Here is a 23,167-nt window from a genome sequence, read left to right as displayed (position 1 = left end):
AGATGTGATACTCTTGTGCACAAAGAGATGTGATACTCTTGTGCACAAAGAGATGTGATACTCTTGTGCACAAAGAGATGTGATAGTCATGTGCACAATGAGATGTGATAGTCTTGTGCACAAACAGATGTCAAAGCCCTGTGCACAAACAGATATTATAGACCTGTGCACAAACAGATATCCTAGACCTGTGCACAAACAGATATCATAGACATGTGCACAAAAAGATGTCATAGACCTGTGCACAAACAGATATCATAGGCATGTACACAAAAAGATGTCAAAGACCTGTGCACAAACAGATATTATAGACCTGTGCACAAACAAATATCATAGACCTGTGCACAAACAGATATCATAGACCTGTGCACAAACAGATATCATAGACCTGTGCACAAACAGATATCATAGACTTGTGCACAAACAGATATCATAGACTTGTGCACAAACATGTCATAGACCTGTGCACAAACAGATCCCATAGACCTGTGCATAGATGTCATAGAGGCGTGCACATGAAATCTGACCTAATAAATAACCCTCACCTTTTTTCGCACGCTTAACAAGATGCCCTGCCAATAATGCACTTTTGCGCGGCTACCACTCTGCTGGCAATAATCTTTCCGGCGATCTATGGATGTTAATTCCGTTTCGAATTTTGAAAACTTAAAGCTAGATTCCCACTCGACCGAAAAAACCCGGCCGTAATTACGTAGCCGACGGAAGAAATTATAACTTACGCCGGAATCCGGCGGTAGACCGTTCACACAACGACTGAATTTTGAGTTTGGCGGTAGATACTTTTGGGTGACGTGATAGATTTGAGTTGTTTTCACAACATCTATTTTGCACTCTGATTTGATATATTTGTCCCCTTGTCGCTTAGATCCTAGTACAAGAATGGATATTTCCTAGTCTCCTCCATAAAGTCTTCCTTATTAACATCTATTCTTTTTCAATCCATTAGTTTCATTTTACTTTCTTGGTGGCATGTTTCCGATAAGCCTTGGTCAACCACAAAAAATAGCAGCTATCAATCTATCTCGCGTATGCGTGCGCGTTTGAAATTTATGACGTAATCAGTATGACAATTTCATTCGCTGAGACACCGGCGTAACGCCGAACACGACCAAAAAATAGAACACAACTTCCGCCTGGCCGAACGGTAATTTCGTCGGGCTCGGCGTAAAGATTTTTCGGTCAAGCCCCTTTCTGACGGGTTTCCGTCGTGTTTTCCGTCGAGTGGGAATAGAGCTTTATCCAACAAATGAAGCTATGTTAATTTCCGGCCATAAATTGTTGTCAAATATGGTGTTGGTTTTTAACATTTCTTTTTAACGACTTTTCGGAAATACATTGAAAGTGGTTGGTGCTTCAAGTGAGAAAAGTCTCGTTTTATAGATCAACTCCCGATTATCAGTAGCCAAAATAGGGAAATTGAAAAAAAGGCCGAAAAAGTCAGGGTAAAATGAGCAAACTTGAAATGGATAAGTATATTCTATGTAGAGTACTGTTAAATCCGAAAATCACTGAGCTCTCTTTATTCACTCCCTATTTTTTATGTTATGTATGAAAATAAATAAATTCCTATTTTTACAATAACATTTTTAATGTTGGTATAATTCTAATTGTTTATTTGATATAATTATAGTTAAAATAATCCATAATTGTCAAAAAATATGATTAAATAACCTCCTAAAGGTGGCCCTTTCCTTTAAATCAATATAATCGGTATTGAGTAAAAAACATCCAAACTCTAAAATACCGCATTTATAATGTTAGTAAGATGATTTTATTAGAACTTTTTTTTTGAGGCATCGACTTGAAAATAGCATGCAGACAATTAAAAGAGTGGATAAGCGCAACCTTTGTTAAAACACATACTGTGGGCAATTCTTTAACTTTTTATGCGAATTTTTGCACCTAATGGGTTGGTGTCAACTTCGTGCGTTCTATGAGTGTGCGATATCTAAATAACAAAGGTTTATGACACCTAAGACTAATTACCTATTTAGATATCACGATTTAGACGGCACGAGGTTGGCACCAACCCCTTGATACGATAGTTATCACTTGCGATAACTCGCTTAAAAAGTTGGAGGATTGTCCCCATTGCAAGGCTATAATTGCTTTAAAAATTAAATGGTGTGAAACAGTATGACATTTTGCTAGGGAGAAAATTATTGGAAATTCGAAAACAAAGAGACGGGAGCACCTTATCCCAAAAAGATTGAAGATGGATTTCCAGGAATACCCAACGACTTAGATGCAGCCATGTCTTGGAAAGACGACGGATACATATATTTTTTCAAGGGCGACAACTATTGGAGATACAGGCCCGAAGTTGCATTTCCAATTAGCGTATTCTACCCTTTGAAACTGTCTAAATGGTTTGGGGCGGGTGTTCCGAATAATATCAGCGCCGCAACTCGTTGGGAATGGAGTCCTAGCTATTTGTTCAAAGGCTCTCATTATTACTCTAATGTTAATAAGGTAATCAAAAATTCTTCATGTCTTTTCAATCCTACAGTGACGTAAATATAATTTGCGATAGAAGCCGTTTAAATTCGTGTAATGAGATTTCGTTATTTATTTAAAGAAAACTAAAGTTATCAAAAAACGTACAGCAGAATTATGGTTTAAATGTGCAAATGGCACTGATAACATCACCAATACATTCAAACGTGAATTTTTCAGTAGAAAAGAGAAGTTCGAAAAATCTAGGAACGTTTTTCCAAATATTGAGACGTTTAGTGGATCAATTCGAAAACTGTCGCACGGACAAAAAATTGGTAAAATTTAGTGGGCTTAAACAAATTTCAAATATTAATTTCAACATTATTCTCACCAACCTGACAGATCACAATAATTTGATGATAAATAATGAAAACGAAGAATAATTCTGTTTTTTCGAGTTTGACAAAAAAACTAATTATGTGCTAATATCAATATTAAACTTTGGGTTAAGTTATTTTCTAGTTTATATGAAAAAGTACCTTAGCGCAGTACTTTCAAGGCCACCTTAGCTGGGTGCAAAAAAAACTTTATTTATTGAATCCAATCTTTAGGGTGACCTTTTGAAGAATTTTCAAACATTTCAGATAATCTAATTTCTTAATTAGTCCTAATCATTTTAAAGACTCAATCTCAAATCATATTGGAAGCACTTCATACCTTGCATCTTTGTGTGTGCCCTGTAACTGTAGTTCTCGAAATAACAATCATGGTTCCATAACAATAGCGATGTAATTCTTAACTAGAAATAGCAGTTTTAATACTACAGATAACCTAATCTTAGCTTATAAGTAAAAACATACCACCTTACTTATCCTATCAAGTACAACCTAACATAAGCCACCAATTACATCATAAGCCCTCAAGCAAAACGTAACATTTTTAGGTTATTATTCTTTTTTAAATTTCAATTGGTATTCTGGTATCAAGAAAGTAATATTGATGGTGACTTATACTTTTCCAAATTTAATATTGAAACAAAAAAATTTATTTTTGTTCATTTAAATCGAAAACATATCAAAATTATAGAAATGCGTATGAGACAAATCTTACCTTGAGTAGTTTTTATTGAAAGTTGCATCTGAAAATTTTATTCTAACAAACACAAGTTTTTACTGCTAGTATAATATTGTTTCAAACATGAGAGAAATGATGCCTTCAAAAATGAATTACTTATTTTATTCAGTTATATTAACTTAAATTTTAAACAATAAATTTAAAGCATACTTAGATTCGTTCAACGTTAGCCTATACAAAATGTTTGGTAATTTGACAAAACAATTGCATTCTGAGAGAGCGGTAGATCTCTTAGATAAGACTTCATACTCCTTTTAATGTACAGGGGTGTTTTTTTGATTGGGTGTAACGTTTTTCGTATTATGGTTACCGTTTAAAAAAAATCCACTGAATTAAACTCCGGGCCTTTAATATCTGGTTAAAATTTCAAAGAGATCCTTCCAATTGTTTTTCTTGTAGAAAATAAAGTTGCTATGGGTGGTTTTCATTTCCATAAAATTATTCAGTCATTTTGGCAAAAAAGGGTAACCTTTCCCATAGGAATAACATGGGAAATGTTTTCGGGGATAGCGAAACATTCTCGACCATTTAAAAAGGTATAACACTTTTTTGGTGCCTTTCGAAGTTTTATTGTAACCAATTAATATTAAGTATTACTTTTTGTACTTTTAAGCACATACTTAAACTTACGACCTTTTATTCTGTTGGACATCTGTGGTTTTATCCTGGCTAATCTCATAGAGAAACGTACTGTTCGTCTTACGCTGTTTTACAGCTAAATAGAGCGCGTTTTTTGTTTGCCTATGCTCGAGCTTAAAGGCCGGATTTTCTGCTAGAGGGTTCTCCTGGTACAGAAAATGACTCGCAACCGAATAACAATAGAGAAGCGAGTTGTCTCAAAAATTCGGTTCTACTGGTACAGAAAATCGAGGGTTAGGGGTTCTCCCGGTACAGAAAAGCGAGAAACGGTAGTTACGTTAAAAGTTTTTCCCCCCATTTTCGCCCAAACTTCGGAGCCCGACATTTCCGAAAGTACGGTACAGAAGCGCGAGCAATAAACATACTTTCATTTCACATTTTAATTGTAATCTGTTCAGCAGTCCTACGTTTGTAACACCACTTCGCGAAGAACAACGAAGTCAGTGGAAAATTTATCCGCGTCGAAGGTCTAAGTACGGAAAACCAGTAGAGTGCTACTAGGAATATTGTCGTAACGTCACACCCTCTTATCTCTTACCTTTCTTCTGGCAACCATATTGGAAGTCGTGAGCTTTGGCAATGCAATTTAAAACCCCAGTAATGACGTCACGTCACATGGTTTTTCTCTCGAGCTATAGCTCACTATAGTCTACGTTCATTACAAAAGATCCTCTTCTTACGGGGAAAAGTTGTGGAGGCAAAAAAGGAGGGTGACAATAATGGGTCAAAACAGTACCCGTACCGCCAGAGGGGTTGAAAGTTATAAGGCACGGGCGCTAATGGATATCAACAATTGTTCGTAGCGGGAACCCCAGAAATTTTGGGGAAGCTCTTTCGAAGTAATGACCAAAAAAAATTGAAATACCGCTATGGTCCCGAGCTTGGCGCAGTCCTTGTTATAGAGAGATTTCAGTTGGCCGAATAGTACGTTACACCCTCCGAAATCTTACCACGGTTTTGGCAGCCATATTGGTGGGTTTCAGTTTTCCTCCCGCATTGAACCCACCAATATGGCAGTGTGAATTATCTCACAAGTCTTAGTTCCTTCACCAAACGATAGCTGACTATAGATACATTCTTAAAATTTACTAAATCGATTTTACTGCTTCTTCAAACTGGATATTTTTGGATGGTAGATTTTTAACAGAAGTGAAACCGCGTGATGTGAAGGAGTTTTATAATTTTTCTGTGCTCGGGAGTATAGAGATGAATTTCACTTCAGGGGAGTTTTAAGAACGTATAAACACCGGAAAATTTGCTTACCCCTAGTCACATAATGGGCTTTTCCTTTGTAATGCCCAAACGTTCTTTGGAGCTATATAGCTCTCTGGGGACCGAGGAAGATTTTTAACAGTAAAGCGCGCAAGTTTTACCCAACTTTGGTCACGGCTTTTTTTAGCAATATAAGTTCGAAATATTTCAGTAGAGCTCCATAGTATCATTAGAAACTGTTTCGTATGCTATGGAATGTCTTTCTCGAAATAACGTTTATCGGATGCTTCGGAAAAGAACTACATGTACGAGTGTGCTAGTTCGGATGTTACTAAACTTTTTCGCTTTGTAAAATACTTCGCGGAATCAAAATCCAGCCGATTGATTAAAAAATTTCTTCCATTTTTTTTAATTTGAAATATAATTTTTTGAACAATTGCAATGATGTGTAGAATTACGTTTCTCACTCCTGTAGGCAAAAATTCTTAAATTTACCATATGGGCTGCATGTGCCTACAATTATCTAAAACATTTTCACAACATAGTGATATAGCCATAGCCCTCACTCGTTGGTTTTCACATTTTCAAAGAAATAGTTTATTTTGAATATAGATTCTCTACCTCAATAGTACACTTCACCACTGATTCTTTGACAGATTTGTGTTGCCGTGGCTAACAATTGGGAGACTAACCCCCCTGTGGTATTCAACAAAACCGATATGTGGTTTAGAAGAAAAAAACCTTTATCAAAAAGCTGTTTTTTATAGGACATTGTCAACTTAATACCCCTAATTAACGGAAGATAAAACAGTCAATTTCATCACGAACGCATTCCGAACCTGACCTGTAGTCTATGATAGTTAATTTTGTAAGACTGTATTGAGAATAGGTCATCTAATTTCATGCTGGTGTACATACATCCCAACTATTAACTCTTATATCTAATTAAGGGCTGCAAGGTGTTTTTTTAGGGAGAATTAATAATGAACTTTAAAATTTATATTTATATTACAAAACTACTTTATTTATAAATTTGTTTACTTATGAGAAATATGAGGTATAGGATCGTCAGGGCCCCATGGGCTTATGTATGTATAACTTCCCTCGTGTAAAGGACAACAGCACACACACACTAAAAATAAATACAATTTGAAATTACATATACAGAAATAAAAAAAATGTTATCACACTTGATCAAATATTATAGGGTATGAATTGAGGTCAAATAACGCTGTTACCAAAATGCGAACTGAATTTTACACCCTGAAGGGCAACTATAGTGGTAGGCAGCGCCTTCTCTGTAGGTAAAGTGTTGAAGGGCTTTGCCGAGAGTATAGAGAACTTTTGAGGTTCCATGGAGTGCATATAAAAATGCTCAAACCCCATAGTCGCAGAGGACAGGGGAGGAGGTTTAATCTTTCTCCCGGCAGAACCTGCAAAACGCTTCATCAACAATGTCCCTTATCTCCAGCCTTATTTTTATGTTTTTTGGTGAGGGCAAGCAGTTCTTTTGCGCTCGTGTTGGAGGACTTCGATGCCTCTTTACATCGACAAATCATAAAATCATGGGTTTTTAATTCAACTACTACGTAAAAAGAACGAATTTTTTCATACATTTCAGATTTCCTCAACCATACCCACTCAATTATGGGACAATTGCTGTAATATGTTCATACATTTTTTCGCTTTTTCTTTAGCAAAACTGCATAAGTTTTAAACCCTTATTGCAGGAGACATGGGGAATGAAGAATCGGGCTATGAAATACATTTTTACCAGGGAGTTCATAAATCGTACCTTCAATGTCATGTAGATATTTAACAATTCTAGTCTCTTTCATTAGACAGTGAAATTTACAATATATTTCTTTCCCCAAGAGTTAATTACAAAGACCATAAAATAGATTACACGCAAATTGTCATGTTTTAATGGAAGACCCCAATTTCCCCCTTCATTTTCGTGCCTATCTCTTTCGCCGAGAAAAGTCGAACGCTAAACTCACGTGCATTTTCAAAGCGAAAAAAAACGTGACCGAATAGTTATACTTTTCTGGCTCCTCCCACTTTTATTTCCCATGATGCTGTGAATGGTTCGCGAGTTCCTACATAATGGCAATAATCATGCAATTACCATTATATATGCGTCATATGTTTATAAGATATGTTGCATAAGTATCAAACTTCCTATACTTCGTAAAGTTAGAGATATACTGAGAGCTAGTTCGAGCACGACAAGCGAGAATTGACTATTCTCGGTTTTACAGTCCATCTTCCCATTTAGTCTGTAATAAGACTTTGACAGCGCCTCACCAGGCGTCGCTTTACGAGAATCTAAGACGTTTCACCTACATCCCTTCATGACTAGCTCTCATTAACCTGTGTGAAACTTATCTTATGAACTTATGATACATGCGTAACATTTATAAGATAGCCGAAGTTTGTGTTGGCAAATAAAACAGTACAGAGTTCCTACACATTATGGATAACCTGAAAAAAGTATTAGAACTTGAAAATAGACTGAAAAGATCATGCCAAACTTATTTATTCATTTATTTTCGAGGAAACGATAGGGAAATGTTTTTATTAAATATGGAATAGCAATATTGAGATATAAGTTTTTAAACTATTTAAGTTTGTATGTTTTTCAGTTTAATAATTAGTTTATAATCTGCAAGTTATTGCGAAATGGTCAGGGAAATTTGAGGATCATTTTAAGGGAAAAGACAGGGAATTGTGAGGATCATTATCAAGGGAAAGACAGGTAATTTTGAGGATCATTGTAAGGGAAAAGATAGGGAAATTATGAGGATCATTGTCGAGTGAAAGACAGGAAAATTTGAAGATCATTGTCAAGGAAAATCCTGGAAAATTCGGTAGAATTGGAGGATCATTGTCTGTGATAAACCTAGAAAAGACAGGGGAATTTGAGGAATGGTAGGGGGGAATAGTCTTTCGAAACTTTTAGACGAACCCTGCAAAGAAATAACGATTCGTTGGTAAAATGGATTAGTGGTCGAGTGTTTCAGAATAGAAATAAGTTAAATAACACGCAGTAGTGCGTGCTAAGGCAAATTATGTTTCATTGATTTTTGTTTGAAAAATTTAATGGCGTTTTCTATGGGCTACATGGCGAGACTGGAAATTAATATCCACTCTTGTCCCCAATCGTCATTTTCTCATAGCATAAGACTTCAGTTTTTCCATTTCATACATTATTGAGGAATTCAATTCTATTAACGTTTTAATTAAGCCACCAGTTAGCGTGATGAAATAAAGCAACGAGTTGACTAGAGAAAGTGTTGAAATATAGAAAAACTCTTCATTCTAGTCATTTGAACCACAGAGAACACTCAGTATCTTTATGAAATAATTAGCTCTTATTATCTGTAAACGATAACCAGTGAGCGAATACACCTCCTCCTTACGATTACATACTGAATACAATATCAATGGCTATGGACAAATTTGTTTATTTGGAGTCCAGTTGCTTCAAATTCCGGTATGTTTAAATGATTTTTAGCCCTAGATACTAAAAAGTTTAAAAAATTTACCGGTAAATTACAGTTAAATTTCCCAAAATTTTGATATACCCTCAAATCCATAATTGAACATACTTTTATATAAAACAAAAATATTGTGAAATTTTCAATAAGTGGAGACGTTCTACTATCATAGAAAAACTATTCAGTAAACCCAAAATTATATCAAAACTTTGGTTTAAAGATCTTTTCGCCGTTCAATAATTTACGGTGATTTGCTGCGGTAATTTACGGTTTTTTTACCGCGGCAATTTAAAGCGTTGAAAATAGGGTATTTGAAAATTGGTAATTTTTTCAAGGTATTTCCTATACTCTGATCACGCGTAAGAACCGCGATTTCTAATATCAGCGATTGTCACTGTAATAGTTCACCTAGCAGCGAAAGCACAAGCAAAGTCTTTTAAATTATTTCATGCATTTCAGATACGTTCAACCATATCCAGGAAACTACGCGACAATTGAAGTAATATGTTTATATATATTTGTTCGCTTTTTCTGAAACAAAACAGATAAAGTATTAATATAACACATTACAGGAAACATGGGAAATGGAGAATCAAGTTTTAAAGTACATCTATAGCAGGGAGTATATTGAACGCTCTACAAATATCAAGTGAGAATTTAATAACCGCAGTATTTTATCTTCAAAAATATATGGACATTTCTATTTCCACGGCACTAAATAGAAATTAGTTGTTAATTAGCTTGTGTTTAACCCTGACTCTAGCAAGGAAGCACGGGAGATAAGGTTGCGACAAGATTCAAAACGGGGAGGGAAACGTTTAGAAGTTTTAAAAGTGGATGTTAAAGAATGTAGGCTAATTCATATAGGCCAAAGTCAATTAGGGGGAACCATTTTGGGGGTTTAATTATTTCTTGCATCATTGTCGGGTTTGCAAGAAACCCAGTGCCAAATTTTAATTTTCCACATCACCCGAAAGTAGTACAAAAACGTTTCGAATGAAAACAGGCTAACGTACGTCTTAGGGATTTTATTCGTAATTTCTTTTTTTTTTACGCAGAATTAATTTTGAAGACCACAAAATAAGTTACTTTGACAGTGTCAAAATACACGATTCACCAAGATCCTTCAACGTATATTACTCAACTATACAATAATGAAATTACAATTTTACATTGTATGAATTTTCACATAATAGGATAAACACAACCTGATGTTTCCAATTCAACTTTCATTCTTCGAAAAAGTAATAGGTCTTTACACACCTTCCGCATCCTTTGAGTTTAGTAGCACCGTTATTGTAACTGGTCCACCTAAAAAGATAGTCTCAACTAGTCTCTCGTTTTTAGCCATAGACTCGCAGGTGAAGACTTTATTAATCCAATTTGATTAATGCTAATTAAACTTATAAGCGCAAATATTCGGTCGTGAACTTAAACTGTATTGATAATTATCAAATAGGTTTTTACGTTAATGACCATGTCAGTAATTTTAATTTCGGCAATCCTGACATTTCATTGGATTCTCAGGCGTCGATTTCAGATATTGTTTCCGAAGCAAATTATCAAGAATTTTGTGAATTTAATGTTGAATAACATTTGGAACAACACGTCTTTGCTGTGCGCTGAACGTGAGCGAAATCTTTATACCAAAAAATATAAGAAAATCAATCGTAACTTACTGATTTTTCGCAGCGATTCCAAGTATTTCGCAGGAAGTAACTGTTCGACTGATTTCTTCAGTTTGGTTGATTAGCGTTACGATCATTTTATTCTTTATGGGTTGTTTCTTAAAAACCGAGTTTACCACAGAGACATACGACACTCTCAACTCATTGGAAGACGTGATGGCGTCCAAATTAAAACCCAAAATAATCGAGGGAAGCATCGTCCATGAATACCTTAAGATTTTGGTAAGATTGTTTTGATTAAACATTGAAAAATGGCTCCAACTACAACTCTATTGATAATATAAAAGATACATTATTAACCTTTTGTTGTTTCCACTCCATATATGCCAATATCTTACAAAGTTTGCATCAAATAATGAAAACCGATTTTTTTCAGGCTACCGGCGACGAAGTTGTCAATAAGTGGATGAAAAATCTGAATTTCTGCACCCTTATGGATCTATTAGATTTAGAAGGATACATGGATATCCTGTCTGGTGAATCTGTTCTAATCATCAGCAAAACCTATCTGACTTGGTTGATAGGAGAAGTTCTTACGGGAGATGATGAATCGAAAGAAATAATAGCAAGACTGGGTGGGCTCTACATTTCGGACGAAATTCACACCGATTATCTGCACTTCATTTACAACACGTCATTCTTTACTAAAAGCCCGGAAATCCGTGAAATTGGTCAAATAAGGTACGAGTACAATTAGGGAATATCGTTCACACAAGTAGTTACATTAGTACCCGTTCTCAACATAATTACCATCTTTCCTAATACTTCTACAATTTCGTTCTGCTAATTATTCCTATTACTATTATTTTAATTTCAGCGTTTTACCGTTTTTTGAAAACAAACCACTAGTATATCTGGACTTTGGTTTCATTCATCCCCTTGAATACGTCACTTGGATGAAACCACAAGAAAGCGTATCCGAAATGAGCATTTCTCAATTGACACCACCATTCTTTCTTCTACTTGGGCTATCTGTTGTATCAGCAATATTCGCGACACTTGAAATAATATTCTATAATTTCTGAACGAATATGCCGATGGAAAAACTTTTCTTGGAATTCTTTCTATTTGATTCCCACATTTTAATTTAGTTTAAGCTTCTTGAATCATTAGAATTATAGTCATGCTTTTAGTTCACTATCAAAAGTAAGTTGAAAAATGTCCTGTCCAAAGTTCATAATTCAGAATCGATTCTCTTTCAACTGAAATCACGTTTCTTATAATTAGAAATAGTTTTTTTAATCCGCGACCATCTTTAAAAATTGGCTGCCAGGATTGTATAAACGTTTTTACGGAATAACGCCATTACATTTAATTAATACTTAATTAATATTATTTTTGCCTATATCCTATAGCCATAGTTTATGGATGTAGGGGTACATGTTGGCATCTACTAAAATAGTGGGCCAAAAAGCAGAAAAAATGTGTTATGGTCAACGTCGTGTCATTTTGCCGTTGGCATGTATATATTATGCAATATATTCACGGAAATTTATTTAAAAGCAGGCAAATTAACAAAATTTTAATCCAAAACTTTGCATTAACACTGCAGTGTATAAAACCTAGTTTTTTTTTATCGATTTGAACTAATTATGGCTCTGTAAATAATAAAAGTAAATTTAATAACTTTCAGAAGTAGAAACTAAAGTATATATCCTTTTATGGATATTAGTAATAATATATTTACGTCTTTTTCTATAGTTCATTTTCACAGTGTCGTGATTTAACGTTATTAGAATTTAATAGGCGATTATTGACTTTCCGAACTTACCATACCACTACTCCGATCGGTGAGATCCATACCGACAGTTTCCGGTCGGTGCGCTATAAAATTGTCGCTATGACAAAATTTCGGTATTCTGAACTGATCGGTGACTCTAAAGATCGCTTGAAAGAGTCGTTATCATAACTACAGCTTCACCCTGTAGTTCAGAGGTACCAACGATCGAAAATGGCGCTCATGCTTCACGAATTAGAGATATTATGGCACTTATATGAAATGGAAAATAATCAACCGCAAAGGGACTTACGAAGACAAAGAGTTATGCGAGAGAGATGTGCTGCGTTTGAAATGTTGTCGGACTATAAATTCAAGAGATTATTCAGGTTAAACGAGGACTCAATCAACGCACTGTGTGATACTCTCAGACATAGACTGGAAGGCAATCACGCTTTAGCTTTACCCGTGGATGTGAAGGTATTTCATATCTTTAATTCAGGATAATTATAAACGACCTAAACTTATTTTTTTTTAATGAAAGGTTCTTGTAGCAATTAGATTTTTTGCTGTTGGATGTTACCAATTATCAGTTGGTCAAGATTTATTCTTGACTGTTAGTCAACCTTCGGTAAGCCGATGCGTCTCGAAGGTTAGTCTAGCTATTATAGAACTATGTATGGCGGATCACATAAAGTTTCCTTCAAACGAAGAAGAGGAATTACAGATAAAAACTGGATTTTGCAAAATAGGAGAAATACCCGGTGTGATTGGAGCTATTGATGGCACACATATAGCAATTGTTGCACCATCACAACAAAATGAGCAATTTAGGGAACAGCAATATGTGAAACGGAAAGGATTTTACTCCATAAATGCTCAAATCATTTGTGATCACACTTACCGTATTCTGAACATGAATGCAAAGTTCCCAGGTTCTGCTCATGACTCGCACATATTTAGAATGTCACAAGTTTCCGCTTACCTAGAAAGGGCATATATAAGGGAAGGGAAGCATTCATGGTTAATTGGCGATAGTGGCTATCCGCTAAGACCATGGCTAATGACTCCCATTTTGGATGCGCCTGCTGGATCCGCCGAAGAAAAATACACCACCGCCTTTACGAAAACCAGGCAAATTGTTGAATGTACAATAGGTATTTTAAAGCAGGTTTTCCGCTGTCTCCTTGGACACAGAACACTGCACTACGATCCGACAGCTGCGGGAAGAATTATATACGCTTGTTGCGTACTGCATAACCTTCGAAGAGATGCAACTCATGTACCAGCCGATGACGAATTCTCAGACAGTGACGACGAAGGTGATGATGAAGTAATTAGAGATCGAAGGAGGGCTAGACAACACGTAGATGTACCACCTTATGTGCCCCAAAGGAATGACAACTTTCTAAGAGCTGGTGAAAGAGTCAGGGAACAAATTGTAAGGCGATTTAGAAGGTAAAGACGTTTCCAGAGGAAATGGCTTCATTTAGTATTGTTAATTTATATGCTTAAAAGAATGTCTTCATATTGTTCAAAATGTCTGTATTCACTTTATTAAATAAACACCATCAAAACTTGCATATTTAAAGAAAACTTTTATTCTTAATATATTGAGTTCATAAAAGGTGCGATGAAAAATGTATTACAAGGAACTCAAGAATTGACCTTAGGATTTACTTTTTGAAATTCTTTACATAATCACATATTGCATTAGCTATCACTCCGATTGAAACAGCTTTTGAAGCCTCGGCACTAGCTATAGCTTCTTGTGCCACAGCATGTTTTTCTAATGACACTTGAATTCCTTTTAAAATATCATTTTTATCACGCTCGGTTTGGATCAATTCCGTAGAAGCGGTTTCAAACCTTGTAGCATCCATATGTTTTCCTAGAATTAAATTGTAGCATTAAACTACATTAAAACATATCATAGAATGATTTTATGTTAATACTTTTTCTGTTAGGTGTTTTATTGGACGGTAATTTATCACATTCTCCAGAGGTACTTGGCTGTTGCGAAGTTGAATCTAATTTAATATTCTCAATTAAACCAAAAACGGATTTATGGGATAAGAACGTCGGAGTTAGCGAATTCACTCCCCATCCTCGCATACTTTATTGAGAAACTTCGTCTGCTTATATTTTGACTCCACCCACAAATTCTGTATTCTAGAGATAGAATTTGTGGGTGGAGTCAAAATATAAGCAGACGAAGTTTCTCAATAAAGTATGGGAGGATGGTACTAGAGGCTAAAGCTACGATCCGACGTTCTTATCCCATAAATCCGTTTTTGATTAGACCATTATTTAAATCGGTTATTTACATATTTACCTCTACGAAAGTTTTAGATAATACTTAAAATTCAATGTTTAAAGGTATACTTTTACTCAAATATGTCTTACTTGAACATTGATTATAATAAAAGTTACATAATTTACACTAGGACAAAACTCACCACTATTCAGTTTTTCAGTTCCTGAACTATTACTCAGGCTTATCGGCAACAACCATAAAAGTAAGTGGGTTGTCAATCGACGTATCACAATGGGTTAGGATTAAGTTTTCATCCAAAGTAGCGCTTGAAGTTTTGGCCCTTTCATTGCCACCTATTCCTTGATTATCACTGTCAACTACAGCTTGAAGTCCATTTGGATCTTCATCCTTAAATATTAGATATCAGGTTAAAAATCGTTTCAAAACAATGATAATATTCATAAAAACATACCATTTGGAAATCCCTAAAACCAGCCTCTGGGACATTCGGATTACCCTCAACGCAAATTGAACCCACTAATGCTAACAACCTTAGCTCTAGCTCAGTTAGCTCAGTTGAAGGACGCCCTCCTCCACCAGTTTTAGGTTTCTTTAAATTTCCGGCTTTAGTTTTTGTATCCAATTTCCAATCCGTAAATGACTTTTAAGGAAATTAATTTCAAAAACAAATTCATACAATAGTATTAGATTAAATAGATTCATCGTTTTACCTTCTTCCATTTCTTGGTGTCTTTAGTTGCTCCTAATCCATCAGAATTTAGCTTGAGAGTTAGCTTTTCCCACAGAGTGTCACATGTTTTTTTGGTAAAAGTGGGAGTAAATTTATTGCTTATCATTTGAGGATTAGTTTCCATAAATTCGAGCTTTAGTTCCCGCTGTCTGTCAGATATTTTAGCCGCACGCTTTCTTGTTTGATCGCACATAATAATAGTAATTCATACAATATAAGCAATACCTTTCAATTACAATGATAACCGAAGCTTCGACTTTTTGATAACAAAGACTTTGGTGCTCTATGTAGCAGACGATGGCAAAAAAAATGTAAACAAAAAAATGCGCGTTGAGTGGGCCGCTAAGTCGGAAACACGTGTAGCTAGAGAGACCCTCTAACGACAGTCGTTAAAAGTACGTACCGCTCAACGACTTACCGATGTCTCAGAGCGACCCTTTCAGAAGCACTTTTTAAGAGGATAGTTAAGAGAGCGACAGTAACACAAGCGGTATATTTGAAATCGGTACGTGAACGATCGTAGTAGAATAGGGCCCCAGGACTCGAAATATAATAATTTCCATGCATATCTAAGTTTGTTATTTCTTTTTAATATACAAATGACCCATATAACAGTTAACTTTATAAAAGCACAGCAGCGGGGACTTTTATTATTGAACTTAATCTACTATTCAAATCTATAAATGCTTAATTGCCTTACGAATAAAATAGAGCACGCGTTGAAATATTAGACTACTCATTATTCAAACCAAAGGGAACGCTCAGTATCTTTAGCAAAGTATTCGCGCCAACTGTCCGCTAACGAAGACCAATTTAAGAAATTAGCTATGAATTTGATGAAATTTGAATATAGGGCGTCTAGTTTCTTCAAAAAAACCTTTATCAAAAAGCTGTTTTTTATAGGACATTGTCAACTTAATACCCCTAATTAACGGAAGATAAAACAGTCAATTTCATCACGAACGCATTCCGAACCTGACCTGTAAGGCTGTTGTCTATGAAAGTTAATTTTGTAAGACTGTATTGAGAATAGGTCATCTAATTTCATGCTGGTGTACATACATCCCAACTATTAACTCTTATATCTAATTAAGGGCTGCAAGGTGTTTTTTAGGGAGAATTAATAATGAACTTTAAAATTTATATTTATATTACAAAACTACTTTGTTTATAAATTTCTTTACTTAAGAGAAACATGAGGTATAGGGTCGTGAGGGCTCCATGGGCTTATGTATGTATGTAAAATTTCCCTCGTGTGAAGAACAACAGCACACACACACCAAAAATAAATACAATTTGAAATTATAAATACAGAAATAAAAAATGTGTTATCACACTTGATCAAATATGATAGGGTATGAATTGGGGTCAAATAACGCTGTTACCACAATGCGAACTGAATTTTACACCCTGAAGGGCAAATATAGTGGTAGGCAGCGCCTTCTCTGTAGGTAAAGTGTTGAAGGGCTTTGCCGAGACTATAGAGAACATTTGAGGTTCCATTGAGTGCATATCAAAATGCTAAAACCCCATAGTCGCAGGGTGCTCACAGCTATGGAGGACAGGGGAGGTGGTTTAATCTTTCTCCCGGCAGAACCTGCAAAACGCTTCATCAACAATGTCCCTTATCTGCAGCCTGATTTTTATGTTTTTGGTGAGGGCAAGCAGTTCTTTTGCGCTCGTGTTGGAGGACTTCGATAAATCATAAAATCATGGGTTTTTAATTCAACTACTACGTAAAAAGAACAAATTTTTTCATACATTTCAGATTTGCTCAACCATACACACTCAATTATGGGACCATTGCTGTAATATTTTCATACATTTTTTCGCTTTTTCTTTAGCGAAACTGCATAATTTTTAAACCTTTATTGCAGGAGACATGGGGAATGAAGAATCAGGCTATGAAATACATCTTTACCAGGGAATTCATAAATCGTACAGTGAAATTTTCAATATATTTCTTTCCCCAAGAGTTAATTACGAAGACCATAAAATAGATTACACGCAAATTGTCAAAATACATGATTCACCAAGAGATTTTGATGTATAATGTACAACTTTACAATTTAGTGAAATAATAAATTTTAATGATAGCATTTTTTAAAAGGACAAACACGTCATATCAGTTCCCCTTCAACTTTCATTCTTTGAAAAAGTGAAAGATGTATTTATACCTTCTTCGCCGTTCGATACCAGTAACACCGTCATTGTGAGTGGTCCACCGAAAAAAATAGTCTCAACTACAATGTCGTTTTTGGCCATTAATTCGCAGGTGAAGATTTGTTTACTAATTGATTAAAGGTTATAACCAAAAACTTCGATTGTGCACTAAAACTGCATTGAAATTTTTCAAAAAGCTTGTTACGTTATTCACCACGTCAGTAATTTTAATCTCGGCAATCCTGACATTTCACTGGATTCTAAGGCGTCGATTCCAGATACGGTCTCCCAAGCAAATTGTCAAGAAGCTTGTGAATCTAATGTTGAATAACATTTGGAAGAACACGTCTTTGCTGTGCGCTGAACGTGAGCCGCATCCTAATACCTATAAATATACACAATCACTCGTAAACTGATTCCTTTTTCGCAGCGATTAATAATATATCACAGGAAGTAACTGTTCGGCTGATTTCATCGGTTTGGCTGTTGAGAGTCACGATCATCTTCTTCTTTTTGGGATGTTTCTTAAAAACCGAGTTTACCACAGAGACATACGACACCCTGAACTCATTGGAAGACGTCATGGCGTCCAAATTAAAACCCAAAATAATCGCGGGAAGCGCGGTCCACGTATATCTTAAGATTTTGGTAAGCTTGTCTTGTTGAAAGATTGAAAATGGCTCCAACTTGAACTATATAGATAATATTGAAGTTAAACCCTTTGCTGTTTCCACTCCTTCTTGCAAAGTTAGTTTGCATCATATAATTCAAAACCAATCATTTTCAGGCTACTGGCGATGAAGGTGTCAATAAGTGGTTGAACAGTCTTACACAGGCCAAATTCTGTTCTCTTATGGAACTATTAGATTTAGACGGATACATGGATGTCCTGTCTGGGGAATCGGTTCTAATCATCAGCAAAACCTACCTGACTTGGGTAATCGGAGAAGTGCTGACGGGAGATGAGGAATCGAAAGAAATAATGGCAAGCATGGGTGGATTCCACATTTCGGATGAAATTCACTCCGAATATCTGCACTTCGTTTATAACGCGTCGTACAGAAGGAAAAGCCCAGAAATCGGGGAAATGGGTCAAATAAGGTATGAACACAACCCTTAGACAAAAGCCTACCAGCCGTTTTTTAAAATAATTAAAATTTTTCATAATACCATAAGTTTAAAAGACATGATCCATAATTATGACACTTCATACAATTCTTAAGGCTAGAGACTTTCTGAGAGCTAGTTGACTACAAGAGGTTTTGTAGTTCACCTTCCTTTATAGTCTTTACTAAGCCTTTAAAGCGCCTGACCAGGCGTCGGTTTAAGAGTATCTATGACGTTTGATCTACATCTCTTCATGCCCTTAGTAACCAGTGAAAATCTTATGGGACATATCTTGCGAACTGATGCTATTACTGATTTCATTTCGTTCTACTTAAATTATTTTTTTAAATTTTAGCGTTTATCCGTATTTTGAACACAAGCCATACGCTTATCTGGACTTTGGTTTCATTCATCCCCTTGAATACGTAACTTGGACGAAACCACAAGAAAGCGTCTCCGAACTGAACATATCTCAAATGACACCACCATTCTATATCCTACTTATTCTAGCTGTTTTATCAGCAATATTCACTGCACTCGAAAAAATATTCTAAAAATGCTGCACAAATATGTCGATGGAAAAACTCGATTTTTTTTAATTCGGTTCTTACATTTTATTTTTTTTATTTACATATTTCATTGTTTTTAGGGTCAAAAAGCAAAAAAAAGGTCTTATGAACAACGTCGTGTCACTTTGCCGTTGGCATGTATATATTATGCAAAATATTCGCGAAATTTATGGTAAACCTGGGAAATTCCGGTTGCCTTAACACTGTAGTGTATAAAGCTTAGTTTAGTTTTGTTTTTATCCGTTTGAACGAAACTTAATTGGCTTGATCAGTGTTAAAGTATTTCAAAATTAAAAGTAAATTTAATAGCTTTTAGAAGAACAAACTTGCAGTGTATATAACTTAGTTTAGATTGGAGTAGTTTTGTTTTTATCGATTTGAACTAATTATGGCTCTGTAAATAATAAAAGTAAATTTAATAGCTTGCAGAAGTAGAAACTATAGGATATATCATTTTATGGATATTAATAAATAAATGTTTACGATTTATTTCTATAGCTTATTTTTCACATTATCGTGATTAAACGTTATTAGGAGTGAGTAGGCGACTATTGACTTTCCGCAAGTACCATACCGGGACTCGAAATAGAGTCGTTTCCATGCATATCTAAGTTTGTTATTCTCTTTTAGGATACGAAAAATCCATTTAACAGTTAATTTAGTAAAAGCAAAACAGCAGGAACACTTACTTTTTAACTTAATCTACTATACCATTTTTATACATATTTAACCATCTACCAAATTAAGTTAAGCACGCGATGAAATATAAAACGACTCATTATTCTTGTTATTCAAACCAAAAAAGAACGCTCAGTATCTTTATCAAAGCATTCGCACCAACTTTCCGCTAACGAAGACCAACTGAAGAAATTAGCAATGAATCAGATTAAAATTGAGTATAGGCCGTCCAGTTTCTTCAAATACCGGTACGTTTTAAAGGTGCCTTTTTACATCGATAAATCATAAAAATATGGTGTATTAATCCAACTAATATATAAGTAGAACTCAACAAATTATTTCATACATTTCAGATACTCTGAACCATTCCCTACCAATTATGGGACAATTGCTGTAATATGTTCACCAATCTTTCGCTGTTTCTTTATAAAATTGCACAAGTTTTAAACCCTTGTTGCAGGAGTCATGGGGCATGAGCAATCAGGCTTTAAAATACAGATACAGCAAGGAGTATTTAGAACGTGCCTGCAATGTCAAGTAGGAATTTAACAAAATATTGTCTCTTTCATAGGACAGTTACTTTAACAATATATATTTTCTCTCGAAGAATTAATTACGAAGACCATAAAATAGATTACATGGACCTTGTCAAAATATTCGATTCACCAATGGATTTCTATGTATTTATTCATACCTTTAAAATTTTGTGAAATAAGAAATTTTAATTTAATCATTATTTTAAAGGATAAACACGTCATAGCTTATCCTGTTCAAAGTTCATTCTTTGAAAAACTGAAAGGTGTATTTACACCTTCCTCGCCCTTTGTTACCAGTAGCACCGTCATCGTAACTGGTCCACCAAAAAATATAGTCTCAACTACTCTCTCATTTTTAGCCATTAATTTGCAGGTGAAGAATTATATCCTAATTTATTAATGCTACGAACAGTTATAACCACAAAATTCCGGTTGTGTACCCTAAAACAGTATTGAAAATATTCAAATAGGTCGTAACGTTATTGATCACGTCAGTAATTTTAGTCTCGGCAATTGTGACACTTCATTGGGGTCTCAGGCGTCGATTCCACATATTGTCTCCGAGGCGAATTATCAAGAAGCTTTTAAATCTTATGTTGAATAACATGTGGAACAACACGTCATTGCTATGCGCTGAACGTGAGCAGCATCTTAATACCATGAAATATACACAATCACTCGTAACTAATTGATTTTTCGCAGCGATTAATAATATATCACAGGAAGTAACCGTTCGACTGATTTCTTCAGTTTGGTTGATTAGCGTTACGATCATTTTATTCTTTTTGGGATGTTTCTTGAGATCTGAGTTTACAACAGAGACATACGACACCCTCAACTCATTGGAAGACGTAATGGCGTCCAAATTAAAACCCAAAATTCTTGAAGGAGGCTCTGCCCACGAATATCTTAAGATTTTGAAAAGATTATCTTCATTAAAGATTGAAAATGACTCCAATTTGAACTACATTCATAATATTAAAGTTAACCCCTTTGCTGTTTCCACTCATTCGTGTTTCTTGCAAAGTAGTTGGATCAAATAATTCAAAACTAATCATTTTCAGGCTACTGAGGATGAAGGTGTCAATAAGTGGTTCAAAAGTCTGACAAAGAACAATTTCTGTACTCTTGTGGATCTGTTAGATATAGACGGATACATGGATGTCCTGTCTGGCGAATCGGTTCTAATTATCAGCAAAACTCACCTCACTTGGGTATTTGGAGAAGTACTGACGGGAGATGATGAGACGAAAGAAATAATCTCAAGCATGGGAGGACTCTACATTTCGGAAGAAATTCACTCCGATTATCTTCACATCATTTACAACGCGTCATTCAGAAATAAAAGCCCAGAAATCCGGGAAATAGGTCAAATAAGGTAAGAGAATAGTAAGCCTCGATACCCGCGGGCAGCGCAGGGGGGATGCATTTTTTCCCCCATCCTCGATACCCGCGCAGGGTGGGTCAAATTTTTTTGGCCCCCCGGTACTTTTTGCCCCCTCCAATTCCGCCCCCGGAGGGGGTGGTACTTTTTGTTCCCCCTCACTGACTTTCACCGTCTCTTTATTTCGCTGAATTTCACCATCTCTTTATTTCGCCGTCTCTTTACCCCCGCTCCATTCCCGTCTCTCTCTTTACCCCCGCTCCTTTCCCGCCACTGTATTTTTTTTACGCCGCCTCTCTCTCTCACTTTCTCTTTCGCCCCGAGCTCCATACCGGCGAAAGTGCTGTCAATGCGGGGGATCTTTTACCATCTCTCTCTAGCTACAAGCCGCGCGCAATCTGGCCTCTCCCGCATAGTACTGAATTCCTCCTCTCTAGCTAGGTTCCCATGTACGAGCCTGCGCGCGATCTCTCGCCTTTGGTCAACTCCGTACTGAAATGTACTTTCCCTCTCTCTAGTAAATCTCTCCCTCTGATACATGTACAGGGGGTTTCGATCTCTAGTAAATCTCTCTCTCGTTTTTTTAAAGCGGGGCTATATTGCGTTACTCTTTGTATGTATCAAGCAAGAAGCATTGAATAATTTTACCATGTTTTTATTTATATATTTACACAAAGTATTTGTTCGAGTAAAGTATTAATATATATTTACAAATATTAAAGGCCGGTCTGTAAATGCACGTCATCGACTACAGCTCTAAAAAAGCGTTTTTGCCTCTGCCGGTCTAGGGCTCTCTCGTGGTCATTTACCCGTCTGTATTGGAAATACTCTGTGATAACGATAATGAGACTAAAAATAGAAAGAAAAGATATTAGGGATCCGTCTTTAAAATACTAATGCTAATTAACTTACGAGCACGAGCGAGATGTGTTAACGTAAACCGGCATTTCGTTTCCGGGAACGGGTGTGATGTCAACGAATGGTATGAGCCGAGAACTCATTTCCCGGAAGACGACATCTTCCTCGCGGAGATCAAAGCCATGATTGAGATTCTCCGCGCGAATCCTCACTAAAGTCCTATGGACATCAGCAAGGATCCTATAAAAACGTTTAGGGTGAATATAGACATTAAAGTTTTTAAAAAATATAGAGACCTTACCTGAAGAGACTGCAATCATTTGGCGGGTGTTCATTTACTCTCGGCGGGTTTTCCTGGGGTTGAGGAGGTGGTGGTGATTGAGGAGGCGGGGGCGGTTGATTCTCAACCAGATGTCGTTCGTGAAACTGTTGCCTCGGGTCGCCGTTGTCCGAATATAGAAGTACATCGTCGATGTGACTGTACGCCCTATTAAGTTCAAAAGTTAGTCTCTCCGTG

The 23,167-nt window shown here is 35.9% G+C and overlaps 2 protein-coding genes and 1 long non-coding RNA gene across 3 annotated transcripts; 1 reads left to right on the top strand and 2 right to left on the bottom strand.

The window, feature by feature from the left end:
- Positions 1-10,675: 10,675 nt before the first annotated feature.
- On the top strand, positions 10,676-11,663 carry LOC149583106 (uncharacterized). Its single transcript, XM_089864008.1, has 3 exons — positions 10,676-10,852; positions 11,007-11,311; positions 11,448-11,663. The coding sequence occupies exons 1-3, from the start codon at positions 10,718-10,720 to the stop codon at positions 11,653-11,655; spliced, it is 648 nt and encodes a 215-aa protein (XP_089720134.1). The 5' UTR covers positions 10,676-10,717; the 3' UTR covers positions 11,656-11,663.
- Positions 11,664-14,005: 2,342 nt separating this feature from the next.
- On the bottom strand, positions 14,006-14,403 carry LOC149583105 (uncharacterized). Its single transcript, XR_016380425.1, has 2 exons — positions 14,303-14,403; positions 14,006-14,238 (listed from the first exon to the last, which is right to left on the bottom strand). It is a non-coding gene; the product is annotated as an uncharacterized LOC149583105 (long non-coding RNA).
- Positions 14,404-14,835: 432 nt separating this feature from the next.
- LOC149583104 (uncharacterized) lies at positions 14,836-15,548 on the bottom strand. The gene is made up of 3 exons (XM_089864001.1): positions 15,336-15,548; positions 15,077-15,265; positions 14,836-15,012 (listed from the first exon to the last, which is right to left on the bottom strand). Exons 1-3 carry the CDS (start codon positions 15,546-15,548, stop codon positions 14,836-14,838), a joined length of 579 nt encoding a protein of 192 aa, XP_089720127.1.
- Positions 15,549-23,167: the final 7,619 nt, after the last annotated feature.

The sequence above is a fragment of the Phalangium opilio genome, unplaced genomic scaffold (assembly GCF_054372755.1).
Source record: "Phalangium opilio isolate 3A_F unplaced genomic scaffold, DU_Popi_V2 ptg001421l_1, whole genome shotgun sequence".
NCBI lineage: Eukaryota > Metazoa > Arthropoda > Arachnida > Opiliones > Phalangiidae > Phalangium > Phalangium opilio.
Note: the sequence above shows the minus strand (reverse complement) of the source record. Positions and strands in the feature narration are given on the sequence as shown.